Here is a 23,512-nt window from a genome sequence, read left to right as displayed (position 1 = left end):
TATTTCCCCTCTTTTTATTATTCCGATTTCTTCCAAAAATAGCATAACAATTTACTTTCAAATGAAATTTGATACAAGAAATCTACTAAAACCAGCTTTGATGCACACAAGTTTCAATGAAACATTTCAGCACTTCTGAAGTGTTGGCATTTTTCAGCTAGTTTCATGAGTACTAATTGTAGCAGACAAGAAAAGAGTCTTGTTTTCTTAATTTCAGCAGCAGAACTCACTGGTATTCTGCTGCCTTGGTGAAGCTTATAGGTATTCTTCTATGTAATATAAAAAATGAACCAGGAGTCATGGAGGAAAGAGTGTGAATTAATTACAGGGGGAAGGCAATAAAACTACAGACTCAAATAGTGTGAACGCTTAACTCTGTAACAGAAATTATCCTTCCTAGATTTATTATAACTTTTCAAAATACTCATGTACCATCAATGTTTCATCTCTATGTAAACTATACTAGCCAACAGCAGCAAACAGCTACTGTTAGTGCAAAAAGGGAGAGAAAAAATCTGAAGTACCCACGCACTCTCAGTAGAGGGTGGCTCCAAGCATGTGGAAAGCAGAGCAAATACCATGTCAGAAATCCCTAAGCCAGCTTTAAGAGACTGATGGGCAGTTAAGATGGTTAGGAACTGTTCTGTCTATTGATATCATTAGATTACATTCCCAAAGAAAATATTTTGGCTCTAATTTGCAGATTATTATCCACATGTACCAGGGATGTATACACAAATACACAGCACTCCCTCCCATTGTGAGCTTCGAGTATCCTCAAACATTATACCACTCCCCTTTTAGATCATGAGCCAGTACGTGACCACGTTGTTATTAATGCCTCAAGGACTGCAGTGAGGTCCCCATCACTACCGGTAGCTCACTCTTACGCTGAGCTCTTTTGGAATTTTACGAAACAAGAAAGAAACACATCCTAAGATCTGTCTAATTAGTTTCAGGAGACACTAAAACTACCAAAAAGTCAGGAGAGCCTTTAATACAATAGAAAATGTTCAGTAATCTAAGTTTAGCAGCTATTACTGATTACCGCATAGTCATATTTGGAAAAACCACGTAAAGATTTAAAACTTCAGAAATTCAGTTCTTTCAAAGCAGTTTTGTACAGAACAAACTCATTTAATCTTCAAAGCACCATGAAGTGACACTACATATCAGCAAGCACGAAAAACAAGAACATCATGGGACTTAACCATGTAAACTACACCTTGAATACCACTAAGGTAGATTTACACTGCAGGCTTGAGCACAGCACAGAGGTACTCAAATGGACTCAGGTATTATTTGTCACTTAGCTCTGCATGCAATGTAGACATACCCTATATGTCTGAATATATCTCATTATGAATTAACCGAGCTCTGCAGTACAATATTTAGGCCCTCATTCTGCACTACCAAAGTCGACAGTCTTTTTTCCATCAACTTCAGAAAGTGCAGGGTCAGGCTTGTAATCACAAACATACTTCTACTAACAAAACATCTGTTTCTAACATAAAGTTGTGTCCAAGTTCAAACATGAGTTTTGAGAGCATGCAGATTGCTTACAAATGCTTAAAAAGACTGGTTCAGAATCTTTCTTATATATACACACACAAGTCCATCTGTCACAGACAGGCAATGTAACTCAGAATCATGAGCTTGCTCTAGTATTTGGTAGTGTCCTGCACACTTCTGATAATTAAAAAATAAAAAATAAAAAAATAGTTGCCACAATGGATTTCTGACCATTCCAACTTGCACATGGATATGATCTCTTCTTGCTGCATCCACTATGTGAAGTTTCACAGTTGCTTCTCAAATGCAAATACCAAGTAAATACCTAAAAAAGAAAATGGGAGTATTTAAAGTTTCAGCTTCCTCTGCCACTCAATTAAGTTTGCAAAATGTAAAACAGGTTGATACTCTGCCCAAACACCCTGTTAACAGGTTACTGGAATTATAAAAACTGCTCTGGTTTCCCAATGAGTAACTCCAGCATTCAATTCCAGCATGGTTTTAGACATGTTTTCACAATACAGCTAAGAATGCACAAAAGCAAAATATTTTAAATATTGTTGATATGGTTAATGTAATGCTAACTTCAGTTAATAGTATTACTGAAATGTGAATGTAATTCATAAATTACTATGCCATTCTACACGTAATTAACATTCACTGGTGCATAAAATGTCACATGCAACTAAGTTTAAAGACTCCTTCATACACGCAGTAATGGACAATTTGGGGTGAAATTATCAACTTCATTTTTAATTAAAAAGTGAATAAACTCATGATACAAAATTATTAATTTTGCTCTTTTAAAATACCACGGACAAAGAAGATATATTTACAAACGCTATGTGGCATTTTCTCAACTCCAGAACAGTATGATTCCAGAAATGCATACTCATACAGTCCACACCAGCACCCTTGGGAAATATTTATTAGGTTTATAATCAATGCCAGCTATGTCAGAAATTCTTATGTTTCATATCAGACAGATAAGTTAAACTAGTTTCTTGAGACCATGACTGTAATGTATGGATTTCCACTTGAACTGAGCTTTTGTTTTAATGGATGAGATGCCATAGCTATACTGCAAATCTTTAAAGAGAAGCCTCAGCAATAAAAGTGAAGTTCCATGTAACGAGCAAGCTGTACTTATACCCTAATTATCAGAAGCGCTGTACTCCAACTGTCTCTGAAAAAACAGGCTACTTAGAAAATACAGTCATCATTGAACTTTTAAAGGTATAAAATGTCTCTCTCAATTAGATTAATAGTTTACATAATACTTTTACATTGCTGGAATTAATGTCTACCTTATGATTCATACATTTTAAAAAAAAGATAATAATTTAAGAAAGCAAACAACTAAAGGTTTTTTCATTCATGAACTGAACAGCAGTTTTTGTTGTTTTAAAACCACTAATACAACCAGTATAATGGTCTGCAAAAATGCAAATGATGGTTGGCTGCAGTTACTCAGAAGTTAGTACTAATCTCTCTGGGAGTCAATTTTTATCCTTAGAATTCTCAGTCCCTTATATCTGAGTTTTACTAAACTCAACGTTGGAAAAAAACATTGTCAAAAGTTTTCCATGGGACATGTTCACAAAATTTCAAAACATATTTAACAATAGAGTATCCTTTTTGGTGTCTGAGGCACGGACTTTTTTCTCCTTTTATAAAACATTCAAATACCTCTTCCTCATCCATGCTTTAATGGCTTCTTCCTGAAACATACCACTACAGGCAAAGAGTAAAGCTTCAGTCCCTGTCTTCCCAAAACACATTTGCATTATTTTTGATGAATGTATGTCCCAACCGGAGTTTGTTTTCTAGTTGACTGGTAACAGTATAATATCCAAGTGTACCAGACAGAAGTATAGTATTTAATCCTCTAACACTAGCAAAATAATCCTTTAACACTGGCATCTTCTTTTCATACATCCTAAGCAAGGTTTCCCCAAACTATTTTGGCCCAAAGGTTTGTGTGCTACATAAAGCAAAATTTCAACTTATTTTATGCATTTCTCTCCCAATTTCTTGAGATGTGTGCACTACATAATCTATACACAGGTATTTGAATAACACAAATAATAAAATCTCGTTATACTTAAAATTCAGATTTTCTTCCATAACCAACAGACTGTTTTACACACTTTCCACAGCAGTCATTCAATCAATACTGAGTTTTCAAAACAGTACTTACTTGTTGCTTCCCATTCAGATTTACTCAAGGTTCCCTAGAAGGGGAGACAAAACACAAACAAACAAACAAAAAAAAACCAGTTTCAACAAAAAATGAGGAAGCAATAAAACACCGATTTAACTCAAGATTATCAATCTTTCGGACCAACTTCTAACCACCCACACTGGCTGGCTATTTAGGGATGAGAAGAGCGTTACTGTAGACCACAGATACTTATAACTCCAACAACCAGGACGGTAGGGAATCGGAACACCCCAGATAACAGAACACACCTAAATTACACAGATAGAAGGAGAACAGGTCAACAGTCTGTTGGGGTGGATGCCTCTGCAATGCAGAGGACACGGGGTCTATTACCACACAACAGTGTGGCCTGACCTGGCTCAAGCTGCTCTCCAGCCAGAGATGCCCAACACTTGTGCATCGAGTCAAGGAGAGGCCCTATAGCACAGTGCTGCCACCTTCCCTGGGAACACTGCCTGCCTCCACCTCACACCTGCAGCCCACAACAGCTCTATTTGCAGGAGACCAACTCCCAACCTTGTGAAAAAACAGCCTGCCTTGCAGCCCAAGAAAGCTACTCCTAGCTCAGCCGTTCAGATTAAAGCAGGGCAAGTGCACAAGTAAAAAGCTGCTGGCATTTACCCTACCAATTAAGAAGCATGAGGGAACAACAAGCTGGTTTTGTGCTCTGCCCGCTCCATCACTGTCCTGCGAGTCCTCACTGGAGGTATGATTTAGCCCACTGACCAACCCTGACCAAATTATTCATCTTCTAAAACACTAGTAAAAAAGGCTTGTTCAAGCAGACAACTTCTTTGCCAGGTGACACAGCACCTGGCAAAAAAGGTCGTCAGTCTGACTTGATCGTTCTCATGTTCTTATTTCTTAAAAGAAGCAATTTTCTTTTTAAAATATTCAGATTTCAAATACAGAGAGCAGGTTTCTTTTCCCTCTTGATGCAGGATTTCTATATATACAGTAAAAGGAATACATCTTCAAGAATTCAGAACATGAACAGCAGATAAACTGACGATTAAAAAAAAGAAAAATCCAAGTGGAAAAACTTCAAGCTGACCAGGTTCATGCTATACCTATGATAATGAAATAGGATGCCACCTATCAGTAACTGCATATGATTTTACTAAAACTACAATCTTTACTCAAAGTAGCCTCAGATTTTGTTTCTCTCTTGTCAAAAAGCATCAACACATAAAAAAAAACCCTAAAGTTCAGACTGAAAGAGTCAACATTGCTGATCATGAACCATTCAGCACGAACAGTTAGGTTAAACTAAGCCTTTGCAAGGCCTCCATCCAGCCTAACGCCCCAAATGCACAGACAGAAGCAAACACACAGCTACATGCTACCCTGAATATCTAGCCTGGCTACACATGGAGAGGCAATAGCCAAATGGCGGCAGACATTGCCTGCCCTGCTGCTCACTTCCCAGGAACAGCAGCTGTGCAGGCTCCTGTCCATCGTGCACCCAGCTCTGAGACCAATACAGAAGATGAAAGGCTAGGAGAGGACCAGCTGCAGATAACTCCAATATTGTCATGTACTGCTAGGACAACAGGAGAAAGAATAACCCTTTATAAAAACATGAAAAAGACAGCAAGCTCAGAAAGGCAGCATGTGCATTAGAAGATGGGACCAGAAGCAGAAAAAACATATTTAATTGGACCACTGATCTAAAATCTAATATGACCTCCATTAATGATGGTTCAGTATTTTTTTTTCTTTCTGAAGTCATAAATCAAGCTGCCAAAAGAGAAGAAATGCAGAAAAACATATAACAGGATAGCAGATCAAGTTTTGTACAAGGTAAGATTATGATGATCACAAAGAAAGTTTATTTTCATTCCAGAATGTGAATACAATATTTAATAAAATTGAGGGTGGAAATACATGGATTTAGTTTTATGCACATAGTACTAGTCTAATTCTAGGAGCTCTGTTAAAAAAAAAAAAAGGCAGCGGCACAGCAGATTTTTTTAAGAATAGCTTTTACAGAACTTTAATAAAATTGGCCAAGAAGGGAGCGGGATCTTCTTCACCCAAAAAGACGACAGAAAAACAATCTTTAAGATTTCAAATCCATACAGTATTATGAAAAAAGCTTTCAACTCTCCTGTCAGAGGATTAAAAGAAGAAAAGTAAAGCTTCAAATTCATAGTGTGAAGATCCAGAAACAAAAGAAAATTCTTCAAACTAAGAAGAGTTATGTTAGAACAGCTGCCAAGGAAGATAGCAAAACATCCTTTCCCTTTTGTATTGTTACAAATTTCTTAATAGCTACCAAATTATGTGAATTTGATTCTTTGAGTACGGGGTAAAGATTAGATGAACTCCTCAGCCCTGCAGCTCTATGATTTGTCACATGTACAGAGACATTCAAACCAATTTTATTGCAGTTGAAATGAAGGAGGCATCACATGTCCAAAAGATCAGAACCTCAATTTTAGAAACCATTTGCTCTAGTGAAGTAAGAAGGAACTTACCAATGGTAACTTTGCCTTGCCATCTTTAATAAACTCTTTTGCATGCTCATAATCATCAGGTTTATCAGAAACAAGCCTGGAATCACCAAATGTAGAGTATGGCTAAAGAATGTAGAAAAAAATTAAGAAAAAATATTGTGTAGTAAGATACAGTAATCACATCAGTCAAGGGTTTGTCACAACATAGCCCAGAATGGAGGTCAGTAATTATTAAGAGGATCTTAAATTTAGATCTCTCCTTTATAGCAACTACAAGATCAGGTCTGATATCCCCTCCTTCCCAGAATATCTGACACCCAGGATTTACAAATTAACTTTTATCCTTATGTCTCCAAAACAGGGGAAAGAGAGTAACTATAAAAATTATTCCCTATGTACAGCTCATTATGACTATTATCTAGATATTTTTTTAGAACAGCAACTGAACAAACCAGCATCTCTTAAGCAGAAGCACTAAGAAGAAATGAGCAACTGTAAGATTTCAAGCAGAATGCTTAAAATGCTTTACCACCACACCGGAGCTGTAACAGAAGTATACGATTGATTCTTCAAAACTCATATATACTGACTAAGGATCCCAGTTACTGCATAATGGTCTGTAGTTAACAACACAGAGTTCAACTGTAAGTGGCCACTAATCTAAGACAATTCTCGCTTTTCTATGAATGAAGCTGACATGTCAAAGGCTGTGTCACCATGCTACAGGAAATATGAGCCCATACAAAGCACTGTCCCTTTCAGAGCCAACAAGGACAGTGAAGTCCACTTGCAGCCCACGTGACTCAGTCACCAGATACTTGACTTGATAGTTTTATGCTGAAAAATTTTACTGTTTGAGGGAGGGGGGAAGCATAGCAAACTGTGAATAAAACCAAAGCCTCAGAGCATGGAGAGAACACATGCTGGTTTGTGAAGGACTGTATCCCATGGGAGGAACCCATGCTGGAGCAGGGAGATAGTGTGAGGAGGAAGGAGAGGCAGAGACAAAGTGTTACAGACTGACCACAACCTCCATTCGCCATCCCGCTGTGCTGCGGGGCGGGGAGCAGAGGTAGAAAGGTCAGAAGTGAAGGACTGAAGTTGAGGCTGGGAACAGGCAGTGAGTGGTGCAAAGGTGTTTTTAGGTTTGTCTTCATTTCTCAACAACCTTCTTTTTTTTTTTTTTTGGTAATGAATTCAACTAATATTCTCCAAGTTTAGTCTGCTTTGCCTGTGACAGCAATTGCTAAGCAATCTCCCTGTCTTTATCTTGACGCACAAGGGGTTTTTTCTTATTTTCTCCCTCCATCGTGTTGGGAAGAGGGAATGAGAGAGCAGGTTGGTGGATGTATGGCAGCCAGTCAAGGTCAATCCACCACAGTCCCACTTTCAGCCACAGGAGTTTAGTTCTTCTACTGGTAGCCCTTAATTAATCACATAATGTTCACAACAGGAATTTCAATTATTGCACAAATAATTAACAAGATGTAAAATGCTATTTAAATTAATCAAGTTAAAACCATATTTACCTCCAAGGCCTGCATTCTCCTTAAAAGCATTTTATGCTCCTCATTCTTGATTTTTTCTTCATAGAATTCCCGAAACGTCATTTTGTAGACTAATTTCATGCCATGTTTCTTCGCCATTCTGTCAAAATAATAAGCTTAATTAGGGAAGCCACAAAATTATTGTAGTTTTACTTTCAAAGGAACAATTTTAAGCCACAGTGACATCTTATGGTATTCACTAGGATTACACTCTTTCTATAATTTTGGTTTTTTTAGGAAAGACATCTAGATGAAGAAACCTGCACTACCACCACAAATTGTAATTTTTAATTAGGACAACAAAAATCTATACAGTTTACAAACATTTTAATAGAAAAATGTCTCCTCTCCCAACACACAGAAATAAGTTCCATTTGAACTCCCAGATAGACTACACTGTTTTCCCTGCAGTATCATCACCCTGTCACGTGAGATGATATGGATAAATTCAGAGAACCTCTTTCTACTAGACTTAGTGCCTCACATCTCAATTATATGTAGACACTGTGGTAATGCTACACTGAAGTTACAGGTATCAGTGACAGAAGCCAGTATTTTTCATAGAAAACTGCAAATGAAGTGTGTGAAAATACACAGGTTTGAAGGGAGAGCTTAATATTGTTTAACAACCATATTGAGCTTGAATGGCAGGAAAAACCCCAACATGGAAATCTTTGTCTGTATGTCAGGAGACAGGTTGGGAAAGGCAAATCCAAATTCACACAGAGGTAACAGCAAAACATATGCTCACAGATGAGGAAGATTTAGAGGTATTAAAAATAAGTCGTGGAAAAAATCCTATGAACATCCAAAGAAAGCTGGAGAAGACAAGAGGCACGATGATGAAGAGGATATACAGGAAGGCTTGCTGAAAGACTGAAGAAAGGTAGAATGAAACCCCCCCAAAAGTTAGCTTAAAGCTTAAAGAAGAAAAAGTTGACAGCACTAAAAGTCTTCCTGACAGATCCAACATATCAGATATAGACATTCTCCAGTAAGACCTAGTTTAAGTCTTCACAGCTTCTGACCAGAGCACCTTCAACTGAGTGCAATGGACAGATTACAGTTGTGGATGGAAATGCAAGAAACCTCTTCATTTGGAGCAAAAAACAAAAACAAAAAAAACCCCACAACCCCCCCCCCCAAGAAACCCCAAACAGAAAAAAAAAAAAATTGAAAAATATAATAAAAAAGCCAAAATACAATTTTCAGCAAGTATAATGCAATGACACGCAAGGTAAACAAATGTTTATCATGTTTCACAGCTTTCATTCTATAATGAATTCAAAACTTAACTTACTCTTCCAGTAATGGAAAGTAAACCAAGAACTCAGGGACATCAACCACTTCTTCCAAGTGGAAATCATACTTGCAGCCAAATAAGGGATATTCTCCCTTCTTTTCAAATTTTACACTGTACACCTCATTCCCAAATGAATTTGTTTCTGAAGCTTCAAGTCGCTTTCTATAAAATGAGATTAAAAAAAAACATAATTGACCAGTTTTTAATTTAAAAGGCAGAGAAAACTATGCATAAGAGGCCTGAAAGTGTTTCTCCCAGTACTACAGCATTCAGTGATCTCTGTAGTTTCCCACCCCCCTTACCTAATAAGGCAATGGAACAATGAAATGAAGAGAAGCGGCATACTAAGTTTTAACGGTTTATCATTCCTATACAACATACCAAGGACTAAATGAACCTAGAAAATTAACCTTTAGCCCAGACACAATCTACATGGACAAGTCAGGCTTCTTGGAACAACCACAGCAAAACCCTGACAGTTATTCCCCAGGCTGTGGCTATTTTGCCACTATTTAATTCACTACTGAGGGTTTACATATGAAGAGATATACTCTATACCAGAAGAATCATGGGTGCAAGAGACAAGGATTCGTACAGATTTACCTGTTTAAGTTCATGAGTGAGAGCTTCCTGACTGGAAGCCAAAACTGTTGCAAAAAAATTGCTTTTGTTTGTACAAACGTATCAGAGCACTGTAAGAATGACTATCACTTAACAATGCTTCACAGACTGTTGAAAGACTAATAGAATATAAAAGTACTTACACAAGTTCAAAGCTATTTGGAGTTGTGCCAATAAAATACCCTCCAGGAGAGAGGTTCCCACAAGCGTTTTTAAGCATCATGTCAGCCTGCTCGTATGTCTCAAATGAGTAATGGTAAACAAATTGACAGCTGCAAATGTCAAAGCGCATATCTGGATCATTGTATTTGGAAGACAAGAGATCCTGAAATAGATTAAAAAGAAAAAAATTGTAACAAAAGCTACAGAAACAAGCATGATTCACTTAAATCTTCCAACAAAATACGCTACTTCCATAATTCTTTTAAGTTTTTCCTTTCAGTCCCCACTCCTTCATAAGAACAAGATGAAAAAGGTAAGAATAAGAAAAAGTCCTCCACTACACAGGTAGCCATACATAAAATTTGGCAACAACAAGAATACACATACACGTTTCAAAGTTACCAAGTCCTCAAATTCTTTTCATGTTATCAAGTAACACTACTACACCTGAAAGGCCAAAACTCAGATAACTAACAGTTTCCAGAGATATTTTACTGCTGAGGGTTTATAACCAGCCACCATTTAGCTGGAAACAATTATTATAATAAAATGAATTTTCAGTTTACTAAGTCTCTGTAATGAGAACTGACCCATTAAACACAACTGAGAGGAGGAGGGGTTGTTTTAAATACAGCAAATTGCCTGCCCACCAAGTTGTATTTGTCTGTATTCTCCCACATGTGCATACATGTGTACCAACATACTCCTCCCCACATAACCAGTACCTCTGTAGAACTTGGAGCCCTTGAAATTTGTCGGGTTAAAGCTTGCCACAGTTTGACTCTGTACTCAGCAGTTCTCTAACTCTTCTTGATCAGGCTTCTTTTATACAATACTAGTAGCCACCATAAATAACACAGGAGCACACGGGTTCTCCCCAAGGCCCATGATATGCATTCTATACTTAAAATATTTCACACTTAACAGTTCTACCCAAGTTTCTCTTCTCTTCCAGACTTCCCATCCACCCACTCACTCCCAGTCACTACCAGTTCATGCCACATACTGTCAAAGTTCTGTATGTGGCAAGAGAAAAATGGACATTTCACACACCCATAGCAATTTTATCCGTTCATATACTCCCCTTCTGCATTTTGAGATACAGGAAACTGAGAAACAGTGGTGGATGGAATTGGACAAGCTGTGAGAAGGAGATTTTGCATTATATACAAAACAGATGATAGAGATACAAAGTTAGTGAGATGAACTTTTGTGTGCATGCACAGACAGAACAGAGCATGCAACAAAAAATACACGTGCATATAAGACTGAGCTGTAATAGCAACATGAAAATATCCCTTTCTCTCCTGGCCAAGGTGCTCTCTTCTCTCCCCTGACTGTAATTCTGAGCCCTTAGAGATGACCTGGAACCTGCAACAGACTGTATTCCTCAGAAGAAGGGGAGACAACCAAGAATTCAAGCCCATAACTCTTCCTGCAAGGCTAGGAAGAACAGTTTCAGCCTTTCCACAGATATGTTGGAACCAGGTAGGCTCTGTCCCTCAGCCTGCATCAGCAGGGCACACTCAGCCTGCATTTCTAAGAAGCAAAAGCAGTGCTGGTTACAAGACTGTCTCCTAAGCCTCCACAATGTATTCAATATTGCCTCCAGACAGTCTCAGAAATCTGCTGTGTCACACAAGTTTTGAAGGTATGTATTATAGTAATTAAAATGCTGCTAGAAAAAAAAATAATACTGGGATAAATAAAACATACAAATCAAATCAGAAAACACCCCTTATTCATTCCAGTATAAAAACACATTCACCAAGATAGTTTCCAACATCCCATGCTGGCTCCCAGAACTCCAGAAGTAAGTAGCCATTCCCTTCCCCCTGTCAAGTGAAAGAAACTGAAAGTACCAGATTTATTATCTGAAAAAGACATTCAGGCTTCAAGAAGGTTACACTGTAAAACAGTAACAAAATGCATTTAACTGCATCTCAATAACCTGTATGGTTGATTCTCCTGATAGTACAACAATCTGATCTTAAAAATATACATGCCCTAAATATTACAGCACTAGCATCACTTCCTGTACTTGCTTAACACAAGCATGTTAAAACTCAAAAATATTATAAAGCATAGGAACTGTACCTTGGTACTATCTGCTTGTATAAATTCTGCATCAAAAATACGTTCATTATAACGACATCGGGCTTTCATGTCTTCATATCGCTGCTTGCACTGTTGAACAGAAATGTCAGCGATATCTAGAGAGAGAGACAGAGAGGAAAAAAGTGTGTAAACTGCTCCCCAGACAATAAAACTGGAATTATTACTGGAACACAGCTGATCCATTATGGTAGGGATAAAAGTTCATCTTCATTTACACTCTGATGGGAACAAACATTTTTATTTCCAGTCTGTAGAGAAGGAATTTAATTTGCAGGAGGTGTTTGGGATTATAACTCTTTCTCATTTTCAGGCTTTACTTCAGACAAAAGTTGTAATCTGAAGATTTTAGAAAGCTCCATCCTCAAAAGCGCAAAGCAAGCCTCCAAAACTTCAAGTGATGGGTACTAGGTGATTCATACGAACTGCTGTTAGCACGAAGTGTCTAGTATACATTAGCTAAAACAGTTCAGCTCCAACAGTACTGAAAGCTCTTCATAGTCTTACAAATACACAAGATGTTGAAATGCAATTATTTGTGATATATGCTGATACATTGCATTAGGGGAATTTTTTTATTTTGTTTTTAAGACCATACCTCTCACAGGCATAGAGTTTCACTGAGTAATATTAAAACTAACAATATGCAATAAATTTACATAAGAACTTGGTAAGCAAATTCATTAACTGTGTTTGAAGACTGCCAACTGAGAAAGAAAGGCAAGAAAGAACTGTAAAAGGTACAATACCCAGAATAATTCCTACTAAAGTAATTCTATGAACTTTCAGTATCTGTTAAATTTGAAGTTAAGCAATGCTTCCTCTGATTATCCTTGGCATACTTTTTGGGAGAAGGGAAGATGGTATCTCCTTCCCGACATCTAAGCAAACAATTTAAACAAAAAATTATTTAATCAGCTTTCAGCTCTTCCACTTTCTGAGTCTGAAAATCTTTGGCTGACTGTAACATCCAAGACCATTTTTTGTCAAACCACTGTGGGGTTTGTTTGGTTTTTTAAATGCAACTCTTACGTGCATATTTTTAGACAGTTAAAAATACCACGAGATTAGATGTGGGAGAAAATACATTAAATAAAAAATATCAGCCTTCTCCCCGGTGTTACACTTTGCCTAAGAAACTATGGTAACTGCGTTTCTTTCCTGATAGTTTTTATTTATGAGTTGAACTGAAAGCTCATTACAGAAAATATCAATGGTTCTTATATTTATGCTGGCAATCAAGTTGATGTCTTCAGGTTAAAAGACAAATGAAGACTTTTTGACAAAAAGTATATAATTACATTTTTGGGCTAAACAAATAAGGAAATAACAAAAGACTGGAGATGTGCTTGTTTTTCCCATAAAACACTGGTGTACTTTCCCTGGAAAGTTATTGTGTCTTCTTACCAGTACAGACAAGTTTTTTAATTCTTCCTTTTTTCCATTTCAGTAAGTCTCCACCTTTGCCACATCCCAGATCCAAAACAGTTATATCATTCTTTTTCCGTCGTACCCGATCTATAAATTCACCTAGAAAAATAAAGAGAGAATACACAGAGATCTCTAATTCACTTGTATTGTAAAGAGATCCTTAAAGAACCAAAATGATTTGAGAATTTTAAAACATCTCAAAACTTACTTTGTCTATAAGTCTTCTTAACATTACAGACTTAAATCTCTTTTTCCAGAAACCACTAATGATGAAAAAAACCACAGACTTGTAAAACTATGGAGAAGATAATGAATATTTTCTATGCTTAATGTACTTTGCATGTAATGTGACTGGAGCTCTGAACTGTTTCCCTGGCAGACAAGGCAAAACTGCACATCGCTGAACAACCACCCTTTGCATAAGCAGGGAAACAGGGATCCCTTTCATTACCATTATAATGAAGGCAGATGTTATTTGAAAGTATGGGAAAGCATTTTGCAAAAGAGTAAAAGCCAATTAAATGCATCAGTCACAACTTTTCCTTGCGGTCACATTACAAATGTGCATAATATTCTCCACTCAGCCTCTCCTAGGCCTTGCAGTAACACTAGCTACTCGTTCAGTCTTTTTACCCTACGTACACCAATTTCATTTTCTATCTCCGCTCTCTCTAGATTATCTCTGCTCTGACTGATGTTGGCATATTATGCAAAACATCAGCACACCAGCAACTTTTATTCACAGTAAGAGACCTGAAATACGTTTGGATACAACTACTGTAACGCCACACTACTGAAATTCATCATGACTGAAAGGCTTCAACACGCGCTCCAGGAATGGCTTTATATACACTGAAATATTGCTTCTAACTGCTCCGATACAACACAACAAAAACCAGCATGCTAAGACAAATGGTGCCAACATCTCCTGGCATAGATCCCTCTTCGTGAATCTGTGGTGCTGTGCCAATAATTCTTTTCTTTCTTTGCAGGTATCTGATGGTTTTGTTTCCTCACTTTGGAATTAATTTGTGAGATAGTAGACTTTGCCTTCTATAAAAAGCTGCTGATTCTTAAAGAACTACATCCTCTAGTTTTTCATCTTTTTAAACTGTTGACTATGGGTAATACAGAAAATATTTACACGTTCAAGTTTCCTACAGAATTGCTTAATCTAGACCTGAGGACAGACTGCTTTGCGAAAATTACTATGAAATTATTTGAGACAGATTTAAATACCAAGAACAGCTCAATCTAACAAGAACAGACAGATTCTTTATAATTTAAAGCTGTACCTTTCCCTTTAAAAATGTCATGAAGAAGAACAGTTTCCAGTATGAACTTTCCTATTTTTCAGGTCAGCTGATCTTTAAAACTTTAGCATATATTTGGCACTCCAACAATATAAAACACTATCACAAAGATTCAAAATAAAAATATAGATATTTTATTGCACTTGCGAAATCTTACTATGTATTAAGAGACAAAGTGCTATAATCAACATCAGAAAGCAGAAAAAAAGTTGTATTTTGATACAAAAATTAGTTACATTTTATTAAAGTCTAAGCAATTAAGGAACCTTACCAATGAGGACACTCTTTGTCCAATTATTAAAGTTTCGGAGGTAGAATATACGAGACTGGCTACGTTTTTCCAATCCAACTTCTTGAAGTTCATTATAATGCGCAGCTACAGCTTGCCCATGGCCTGTCTCACGCTGTAGAAACAAGGGAAGGAGTAGTCTCAAGCAGAGAATTCTTTTTATTATTTTTTCATTTAATCAAAAGACATGTATGTGTTCACTTTAAGGATTTAAGAAAGTACTATGAAGAGCACCATTATTATATATATAAAAACATTTACCATATCTATCCTGGTACTGATGTCAGTACTTCAACTATCACAGAGACAACTCCCTTAAAAATGTGATCCCCTTTTCAGCTGGTTCAAGTAATTTCTGATGGATGATGCCAAGCACCTTTCCTTCACAGAAATACTTAACCTTCAGTTCTCTAATACTCTCAAAGACTCAGTTTCATTCCCCTTAAGCCTGGATTAAAGAAGAAGATATTCCTTCTCGAGGAGTATTATTTCAGCTTTAAGCTTCTTCAAACACCCTGTTTCAGAAATTCAGTGTTTACATCTAACAGAAGTGTATAAACTGCTAATTTAAACAAAATGCCAACTCGCTGATGTCACATAAAGCCCTAGGTGGGTGATCACACTGCCAGAGCTTTAAACAGACCATGGTAAGGGAGAGTAAGGACTTGACAACAGTTTCCCATTTCATGCTTAACAAAAAGCTGTAGAAATGTCTCTGGTTTAGCCTGAACTGTAAATAGTCCCAAAGATTTCTGGCCCATGTGACACAGAGAAGCAGGCTACGTGCAGATATTACGCTAATATTTCTTCATCTTGAAAATAATCTTCAATGATATACATGAAAATAAAATATATTATAAATAAAATACAAAGTAACAGCACACGGAGAACCAACACAAATTCTGTGAGGCACAGAAGTGTATGAAAAAATAGTACGAACTAGAATGAAGGATTCTCAGTTAAAACCCACAAACATGCTACAAAGCCCCAGCCAGCAGGAGTTCACACAGCAATTCAAAGCGTTCCCAACAGCTGACTACAAAAGTCAACATCCCGATATCTTATTATTCAAATAGCAGGTCCTCAAGGGAAAAGAAGGTTTGCCTGACTTTAATATACTACCTGAATTCTTCAGTGTTTCATATAATTTCGGTAACCTTCAGAATGAACACAGGCATACTTGTCTGGAATCACTATGACCCCATCATCTGTTTATTACCGCACTCAGCTGACTGATACTAACAAATATTTTGACCACTTCTAGTCTTTTTTAGGGTAAGCACAGATGGCTCCCTGAATGGCCACTGAAGGTGATGTAAGCTAGAACAGCTGTCTTTGACAAGTGTGGGGGACATTCATACAATCCATTAACACATCTCAGCTGCTGCAAGCACAGCTGCAAAGAGCCATCAACAATAACATCGAGATGCTGGCAGCTGTGTTCAATGCAATCACCTCTCTACACCTTTAAGCTACGCAAAACCAATATATTTCTTGTCCATCTAAAACTTATCCTAGAACTACCTTTTTAATAAGATGAAAGGGTTAATAATGTTTCTACCACAACAAAGGGCCCCCTTTATTTTACCAGATACCTTAGCCATAAATTAACATCCTGGAAAATTCTGAACAGAGGAAAAAAACATTATGTCAAAGACATTTTCAAATTATACTTTAATATCCCAAAAGGTCAAAATTAGACTGGATATTACAGCATCAGTTTCCACATGCCCATACATAATAAAGGACAGCATTATATAAAGCATTACCCTTTTCACCCTCCCAGATAAAAGGACAAATATTTTCTACTACTCTTGCAGTCTTAAAAAAAAAAAAAAAAAGCACCTGTAAACCTTTCAGTACTGCACTTTGCTAACAAATCATACTGAAATTATATCACAGATGATGCAGGATGTAGAGTTTTATAAATTATACAATATCTTATTGAGGAAATTAAAAGGCAAAATTATCTTATGGAAGAACCTCCCATAAACAGATCACTATACTAACCCACAAGATAACAACATACAAAGACACGGGATTTGGACTAATGCCAATAAATCCTGCACTACCCTACCAGATTGCTACCACACAGGTGAGGGACCTCAGAATAATCTCAGAATAATCTCAGAATTAGACTAAGCATGTGCTGATACCAGTTTTCTTAACATTCTAATTACTAGCCCTCTTTCTCTTCAGTTAAGCCCAATATAACTTCTGCACCTGTTGTTTTCCTAGGAAGCTGCCCACAAACTTTGACATTTGGTGTTTCATGCTGGTTCGTGTATGTTTAGCATAAATATTTTCAATCTTTTCTTGAACTAAAGCTTTGAAACAAGTATTGCAACACAGCTCAAAACAAATGATACTCACTACTTTCTTAGGAGGTTCATCTTGAGGATCTAAATTCTTCCTTTTTGCTCTGCCGTCCTGATTACCACCATCAACTTCTTTTTCATTTTCAGTGGAGTGCACTGTACCTGAAGTCGAACTATCACCTTCCCAACCAATACCTGAATCTGCCTCTAAATTACGAGGTGTTTTCTCCACTTCTTCATCCAAGCTCTTTTCTGCTTCCTGTTCTTCTGTCTTGGTTAAATCAGCCATTTTTGACAGATTAGTCCCCTTGTCCGTTGATCAGAATGGAAAACTATAAAGAAAAAAACCCCACCAATTATTTTCAGTGTTGAATTTCACTTACTTGTGGTTATGGTCATGACTTTCAATCATAATACTAGCATTATAAATAAATAACACACCTTTGCCCTAGACAACATATAGACTTCATTTGACTAGTTATTTAATAACGATAGTGCAATAAAATATGTGGAATTTCAAAGTTCTATCATTGTAATACAATCAAATTAAAATAAATTTTTACTCTTCGTGTTTGAGCATTGCTTAGCTATCTTTATTGACTCAGCTGCAACGTGGTCTTACTTTGGGCCTGAGATCTCCCTTTTCCCTTTCCCATAAAAAGTAACCTACAAATCACTTTACGTTTAGAAACACAAGCTGTCAGTCCCTCAAATCAGTAAGTTTGTTATTCTGATATGCTTTCAAACGGATGCCCTCAAACAAAAAAATCAAGATGGAGTTTAAGAGCAAATTTTCGTATCAGTTGTGGATTTTCAAGTTTGTTAAGAACATCCACTACGCCTCAAGCTTTGCTAATACTAGGAACCTTCAGCTGTAACTGCATTCCTGTATCTCCACTTCACCAATACCAATGCAGTCTGCAGGACTGCAAATTGCTGCTACAACGCTCGTTTAGTCTCCAGCACATCCCAGCCTTCTTCACACCACCATTAGGAAGCAGGGCACCTACTTTTCAATAAGGCATAGGAGGGGACAGATTGGCAACTCCTTTTCTAAAACAGTGGCCTACTTCAGTCTAACAAAAAACAGGCAAGCTCCACTGTATCCGGGCTTAAGCTTCCTAATGAGGGCCAAAAGGTATTCATCAAGTGGACCACTATACTGAGAGCCCAGAACAACTTTTCTCAGAATAGATGGCCTCAAAGTATGACTTATGGAAATAATTTTTCCACTGTGGTACAGCATCTAACTCATGCTTCCAAAGCAGCCCACCCTTTCTTATCTTCACCTGGCTGCTCCAAGCAGTCTGCCACTTCCTTTTAAGGGTTAAATTCAGAAGCGATCAGAATTTGACAACCAGCGATGGCAACCAAGTGCCCTAGGGGGCAGCTCCTTCGGAAGAAAAGCTGGAGAGCTCAAAGCGCCCGGGGAGCGGGACGGGACTGCGCTCGCAGCCCAGGAAGCGCAAAGAAGCGCCAGGCCCTGCAGCACCACCTCCCAGCCACCCCGTTAACGGCCCGGGCCCTAAAGACTTTTAGCCGCGTCACGGGGGGGGGCTACGCAGAGAGAGGGAGCGCTTCCCGGCGCCGGCAGGCACAGATCCTCCGGCAGAGCGCTCCCGCGGGCAGGCCGCCGGCCCAGGCGGTTTCCGAGGGCCCCAAAAGCCCGCCGAGGCCCGGCCCACCACAGCAACGGACAAAGCGCGCGCCGCCGCGACGGCACCCAGCACTTCCTGCGCGGCCGCACCCGATTGGCGACGAACGGTGGCGCAGCGCAGCCTCCCGCGCGCACCGCCCCCCCTCGGCCCCGCCCACCCCGGTTGCCCGCGAGGCCGACGGCCCGGGGCCCGCCTCCCGCGCGCGGCGGAGCGGGTCCCGCGCCGCCCACCTCACCCGCGCCGCCACTTCGCGCGCTCCGCGCCGCGCGTCCGGCTCCGCGCCTCGCGTCCCCGCTGCCGGGCCGCGCGGGAGGGCACGCGGCACTTACCCGGTCCAGCACTCCGCCATCGTGTTTGCGGAAGTGACGTCACCGCAGCGCGGCGGCAGAAGTGGTAGCGTCATGTCCGGGGGAGGAGGAAAAGGGGGAGCGCGGCGCTCCGCAGGCGTAAAACGTGATGGGGCTCCGCGCCCAGGCTCCGCCTGCTGAAGGGAGAAGACTACGAGTCCCGCTAGGCCGCGCGGCGGGGTGAGGTGCGCGCCTGCGCAGTCCGTCGGGCCTCAAGGTGATGGTGGGGACGGGCGTTGCTGCACGTTGCCCTGCCGCGCGCGGGGCGGGTAGGGGGTGGTGACGGCAGCGACGCGCGCGACAGCGGTCGTCGTTCAGCCGCCGCCCGGTGCGTCCCCATGGCTCGGGGCCCGTGAGGAGGAGCGGTGGCTTTGGCCACAAGGTACCCGCTTGCTGGGGCTGCGGGGGAGGGGCCGCTGCCCGGGAGCGGGCGAGGGACGGTGCGGGCGCCCCCCGGAGCCCCCCCCCGGGTGGGGGACGGCGGTTGGTGGGGGGCGGCAGGACCTGCGGGCCTCGGGCGGGTTCCCCCGCCGCGCAGGGGTGCCCCCACCCCCGGCTGGTTTTGCTGTCGCAGTCCCGGAGGATCGGGCTAAGAGACCCGCGGCCGCCGGTGGCCGGTCCGCTCAGAGGTGCCGGTGCCGACTGCCCGCTCGGAGCTCCCTCTCTTCCTCCTGGCTGCTTTCTCGTTTGCGAGCTCCGAGGCCGTTTTGTCCGGCGTGAAAAATGTCGGCCGCGATTCTCTGACGGTTTTACCCCTAAAACCGGGGCCGTAGTTCGGTTATGCTCCCGAGGGCGTTCCTCTCCCGAGACAACCCATTCTGCGGGCGGCTTGACTCTTTGGAGTACTTAAAGCGGCTGTACAAATATTTTTTCTCGTCTAATAAATGTTTTCCGTGGTTTCTGGTGACTCGCTTGTGGCACGTGACAAGTACGAGCAAAGGGCTGGCTTCCCACAGCAGGACAATCTCGAAACTGAGAAATGGCGATTTTTTTTTTTTTTTTTTTTTTTTTGCCCCTCTTACCTGTTCACTGGTAAAACCACGTTTTCTTGCTCATCTTTCAGCACTTTTGTCTCTTACGTTTTGTATGGACTAGCTTTGGAGGTCTCTGAATCCGTAGGAGGCAGTGGCTGGCTGAACGAGACACAACCCTCCTGGCAAAGTTGTGTAGAGTTATGGTTCTCGTTAGTGATCTGCTTCTAGTAGTTAACCGTGGGAGTTTTCCAGGGAGTCAGACTGAGAAGTCATAAGAATTTTTATTAAGGCTGTTAAGTCAAATGTGGATTTATGTCAGATTTACAAACTACATGTTCGGCCTCATTTATGTCCATTTCTGAAATACCTTCTACAAGCTGACCCAAAAGAGGAAACATGAATTTGAACAGTAATACATGAAGTGTCTGGGAATTCCTCAGCAAAACTAAATTCTTAAGCAAAACTTATTCTTAAGCAGGCTCCAACCGAAAGCGTTCCTCAATTTACCTAAACCCCACCATGTTATTGCTCTTACGAGTATAAATATAAAATGATTTGCTAAAGCTTTGCTACTTTAGGGAGAGTTAGGGAACAGGTTCCTAATTCGGAATGTGTCTTGCCACTTGTGCCATTAGCTTATATGACTTGCAGCTGCTTCTGTGTGAGAAATGCGTGCACAGGGGATAATGTGTCCCCTCTATCCATCTCCTCCTATGGGGCTGACAGCAGGTGTTTATCTCCTTTTCTGTTCAAGGACTGAGGTAAAAAGGGTATGACTGGCCTCTGTGACAGCATTATTGAGTTGCAGTAGCTGCTTGAAAAGCAATTCTATCAGGGAAGGAAAAACAAATGCTTGATGATTTGGGTAGGTGGATATCAGGTGGCTTGCACATGGCAAAAACTGAGTAAGCAAATTCAGACTGTTAAAGAGTATGTAAGGAATGTGAGAAGTTAAAGATTTGTTTAGCGTGACTGTCTACAGATCTACTTCACAGACTGTAGCAGCTAAGAAAAGGCTTGATCTGTTTTGTGTTTTTGAAAGGATCTGCGTAGTTCTCCTGCTGTAGATGATCTTTTCTCCAGATACACTGACCTGTGTCATGCTTATAGGCATCGCTAAGAAACTGAAGTCTGTTTTTGCAAGGCAGGGAGTTCTTGATGTCCCCTCATCTCAGATAGCAGCCCTCAGTTTGCATCTTCACACAAGTCTGGATCTGTAGGGAGTTCTGACTGGTCTTGAAGACAAGCACAAAGAGCACTCATTTTTAAAATGTAAAACTGCTAGTTGAATCCATAACGTTCCTTGCAATCAGTTAGTTTTGCAGATTGGAAGAAGATCCAATGTAGTTCTTGTTGGTGTTGATACACTGTGAACCCAGATAGTTGAAACTGAACTTATTTTGAAAATTAGATGCTGAAGCAAATTCAACATCAGTCAGGAATATTTCAGTATTAAGAACGGAATAAAACTACTAGAAGAGCTGAGGCCTGGGCCCAAAGCATGATTGAAGTCTTCCTGGACAGTAAGGTATCATCACAATAGATCATAAGGATTTTACCTTGATATTCTGGTAGGTAGCTACCTAGTTTCATCACTTTAGATCAAGGATCAACCTCAGAGTCAGGGATTCTTAATGGCTATAAAGTACCTCTAGTAGATTGTTTGACTTGAGGTAAATGGTTTGTGCAGTACGGCAATAACAACAACAATGAAAAAAAGAATACTGGTCAAGTTACAGGACTCATTCTTAATTTTTAAGTCTTGGATCATGATACCTCTAAAAACCAGAGATTATTCTTCATGTCCCTGTCATTATAATAAAATTACAGTAAGACTATACAGTTATTATTCAGTTAAAAAATCCTTATGATCTATTGTGATTATACCTTCCTAAATTCAGTTGGTCTTGAAGATACCAGTACAAGTGTGTTAAGTCCAACATACTTTGTTCATATTAAGTCAAGAATGTATCGCTTCAAACTGTCAGGAAAATTATGGTTTAACCTGGTGTTAGTAAGCCAGATTGGCGTGTTTACTTATGTCAGTCTTCCCACCTTCTGTCTGTCTTAGTAAGCAAGCAGTTAAGGACGGAAGTAATTTCTCCTTTCAGGCACTAGGATGATAGAATAGGGCTTTACCCTGGTTGGTGTCTAGACTCCTGCAGCGCAAATGGTAATGATCTGTGTTCTCATAAACTTTGTGTTTCCTCTGAACAGCTCCAATCTTTTCTACCCCAGTGCCTTTCATCACTCAGTTCTCCCTGCATCATCTTCAAACTAGCTACCCGTTCTATAATTCAACAGAAAATGACATTTTTTTGTTATGTTTCCAGACATGACACTGCTCCTTCTAAACAAAGACATCTGAATAATAAAACTAGGTCTTACTCTGTGCACATCAGAAAATGAAAGTGCCACTTAGCTGGGCTGTAAATTTTAATTCCATGGATTTACTATTTGATTTTGTCCAAAAACTGACCTTGATCATGTGTAACAGTTCTTACATAAACAAACCAAGAAGTTGCATAGCTGTGATCTCCTGCAGCTCTCTAGAACTTGTGTAATCTGTCCTTGCAGAGTGGGATAAGGGAAGGGAATGGGGGATTAATTCAGTCAGGTGCTCATGAACAAATTATAAATAAAAACACGTGAGCGGCTTTACAGCAGTTCTGTAGGTCTCTTGTTGAGTCGAACTTATCTTTTAACTGTGATGGTAATGCTTTGCCTCAACATATGCCAGTCCATTAACTATTTGCTCTTAATAATTTGTGGATTTAAAAGCTGATTTTGCTAATGTTAAAATTAGATGGCATCGTTGCTTCCTGCTGTCTCAGGCCGTAGGATAGTACGTTCTGACGGAGGGAGGTTTCTGTGCTGAAACACAAGCCTCAGCTGGTCGCATCTACTAGAATGCAGTGTGCTGTCAGAGGCTGCAGTGTTGCAGTCACAGGATTCCGTTCTCAATCTGAATACAGCAAGGTAGTAAATCTGCTACTTCAGACTGTGAGCAGGAGCGTTATTAGGATCCTATTACTGATGTCCTATCAGAGTTCCTTCTGGTTGTAAAGACAAGCTCTGTGAGTCTGATGTTCTTTCAGACACTTGTACATGGTGTCATTTTGTTTTTTGCATGGCTGGCAACATTAACAATTATGTCCTCTAAGCAAAAGGTGCTACGTAACACATTCAATTGAATGGTAGGCAAGAAAGTTTATCCACTCAGGTGTCGAGACCGTAAT

The 23,512-nt window shown here is 39.9% G+C and overlaps 2 protein-coding genes across 7 annotated transcripts in view; one reads left to right on the top strand and one right to left on the bottom strand.

Annotated features, from left to right (window-relative positions):
- RNMT (RNA guanine-7 methyltransferase) lies at positions 1–19,413 on the bottom strand. Of its 5 annotated transcripts, XM_075744513.1 has the most exons (12): positions 19,282–19,413; positions 17,350–17,626; positions 14,959–15,091; positions 13,351–13,473; positions 11,926–12,041; positions 9,810–9,991; positions 9,043–9,207; positions 7,725–7,842; positions 6,217–6,318; positions 3,713–3,746; positions 2,663–2,698; positions 1,736–1,837 (listed from the first exon to the last, which is right to left on the bottom strand). In XM_075744513.1, exons 2-11 carry the CDS (start codon positions 17,581–17,583, stop codon positions 2,673–2,675), a joined length of 1,233 nt encoding a protein of 410 aa, XP_075600628.1. In that variant the 5' UTR covers positions 17,584–17,626; positions 19,282–19,413; the 3' UTR covers positions 1,736–1,837; positions 2,663–2,672. The 5 variants fall into 5 exon arrangements, with proteins under 5 accessions (XP_075600624.1, XP_075600626.1, XP_075600627.1 ...); XM_075744509.1 differs by lacking the exon at positions 2,663–2,698 and having other exon boundaries at positions 1–1,837; XM_075744511.1 differs by lacking the exons at positions 2,663–2,698; positions 19,282–19,413 and adding an exon at positions 19,188–19,262 and having other exon boundaries at positions 1–1,837.
- Positions 19,367–23,512, top strand: part of FAM210A (family with sequence similarity 210 member A) — an 18,953-nt gene continuing 14,807 nt past the window's right edge. Inside the window, exon 1 of one of the 2 annotated variants that reach the window (XM_075744516.1) lies at positions 19,367–19,516. The gene's annotated coding sequence lies outside the window, so the exon portion shown is untranslated. Of the gene's footprint in view, positions 19,682–23,512 lie in introns of both variants that reach the window. The other variant, XM_075744514.1, reaches the window with a different exon arrangement.

The sequence above is a fragment of the Balearica regulorum genome, chromosome 2 (genome assembly GCF_011004875.1).
Source record: "Balearica regulorum gibbericeps isolate bBalReg1 chromosome 2, bBalReg1.pri, whole genome shotgun sequence".
Classification (NCBI taxonomy): Eukaryota; Metazoa; Chordata; class Aves; order Gruiformes; family Gruidae; genus Balearica; species Balearica regulorum.
Note: the sequence above shows the minus strand (reverse complement) of the source record. Positions and strands in the feature narration are given on the sequence as shown.

Bases quoted from the DNA above. Each gene is read 5' to 3' on its own strand.
- RNMT (XM_075744509.1), bottom strand. From the start codon at position 17,583: ATGGCTGATTTAACCAAGACAGAAGAACAGGAAGCAGAAAAGAGCTTG. The intron at 15,092-17,349 runs GTGAGTATCATT...TTGTTTCTACAG, and splicing joins ATGAACCTCCTAAGAAAGTA to CGTGAGACAGGCCATGGGCA. The intron at 6,319-7,724 runs GTAAATATGGTT...TACATTCTTTAG, and splicing joins GGAGAATGCAGGCCTTGGAG to CCATACTCTACATTTGGTGA.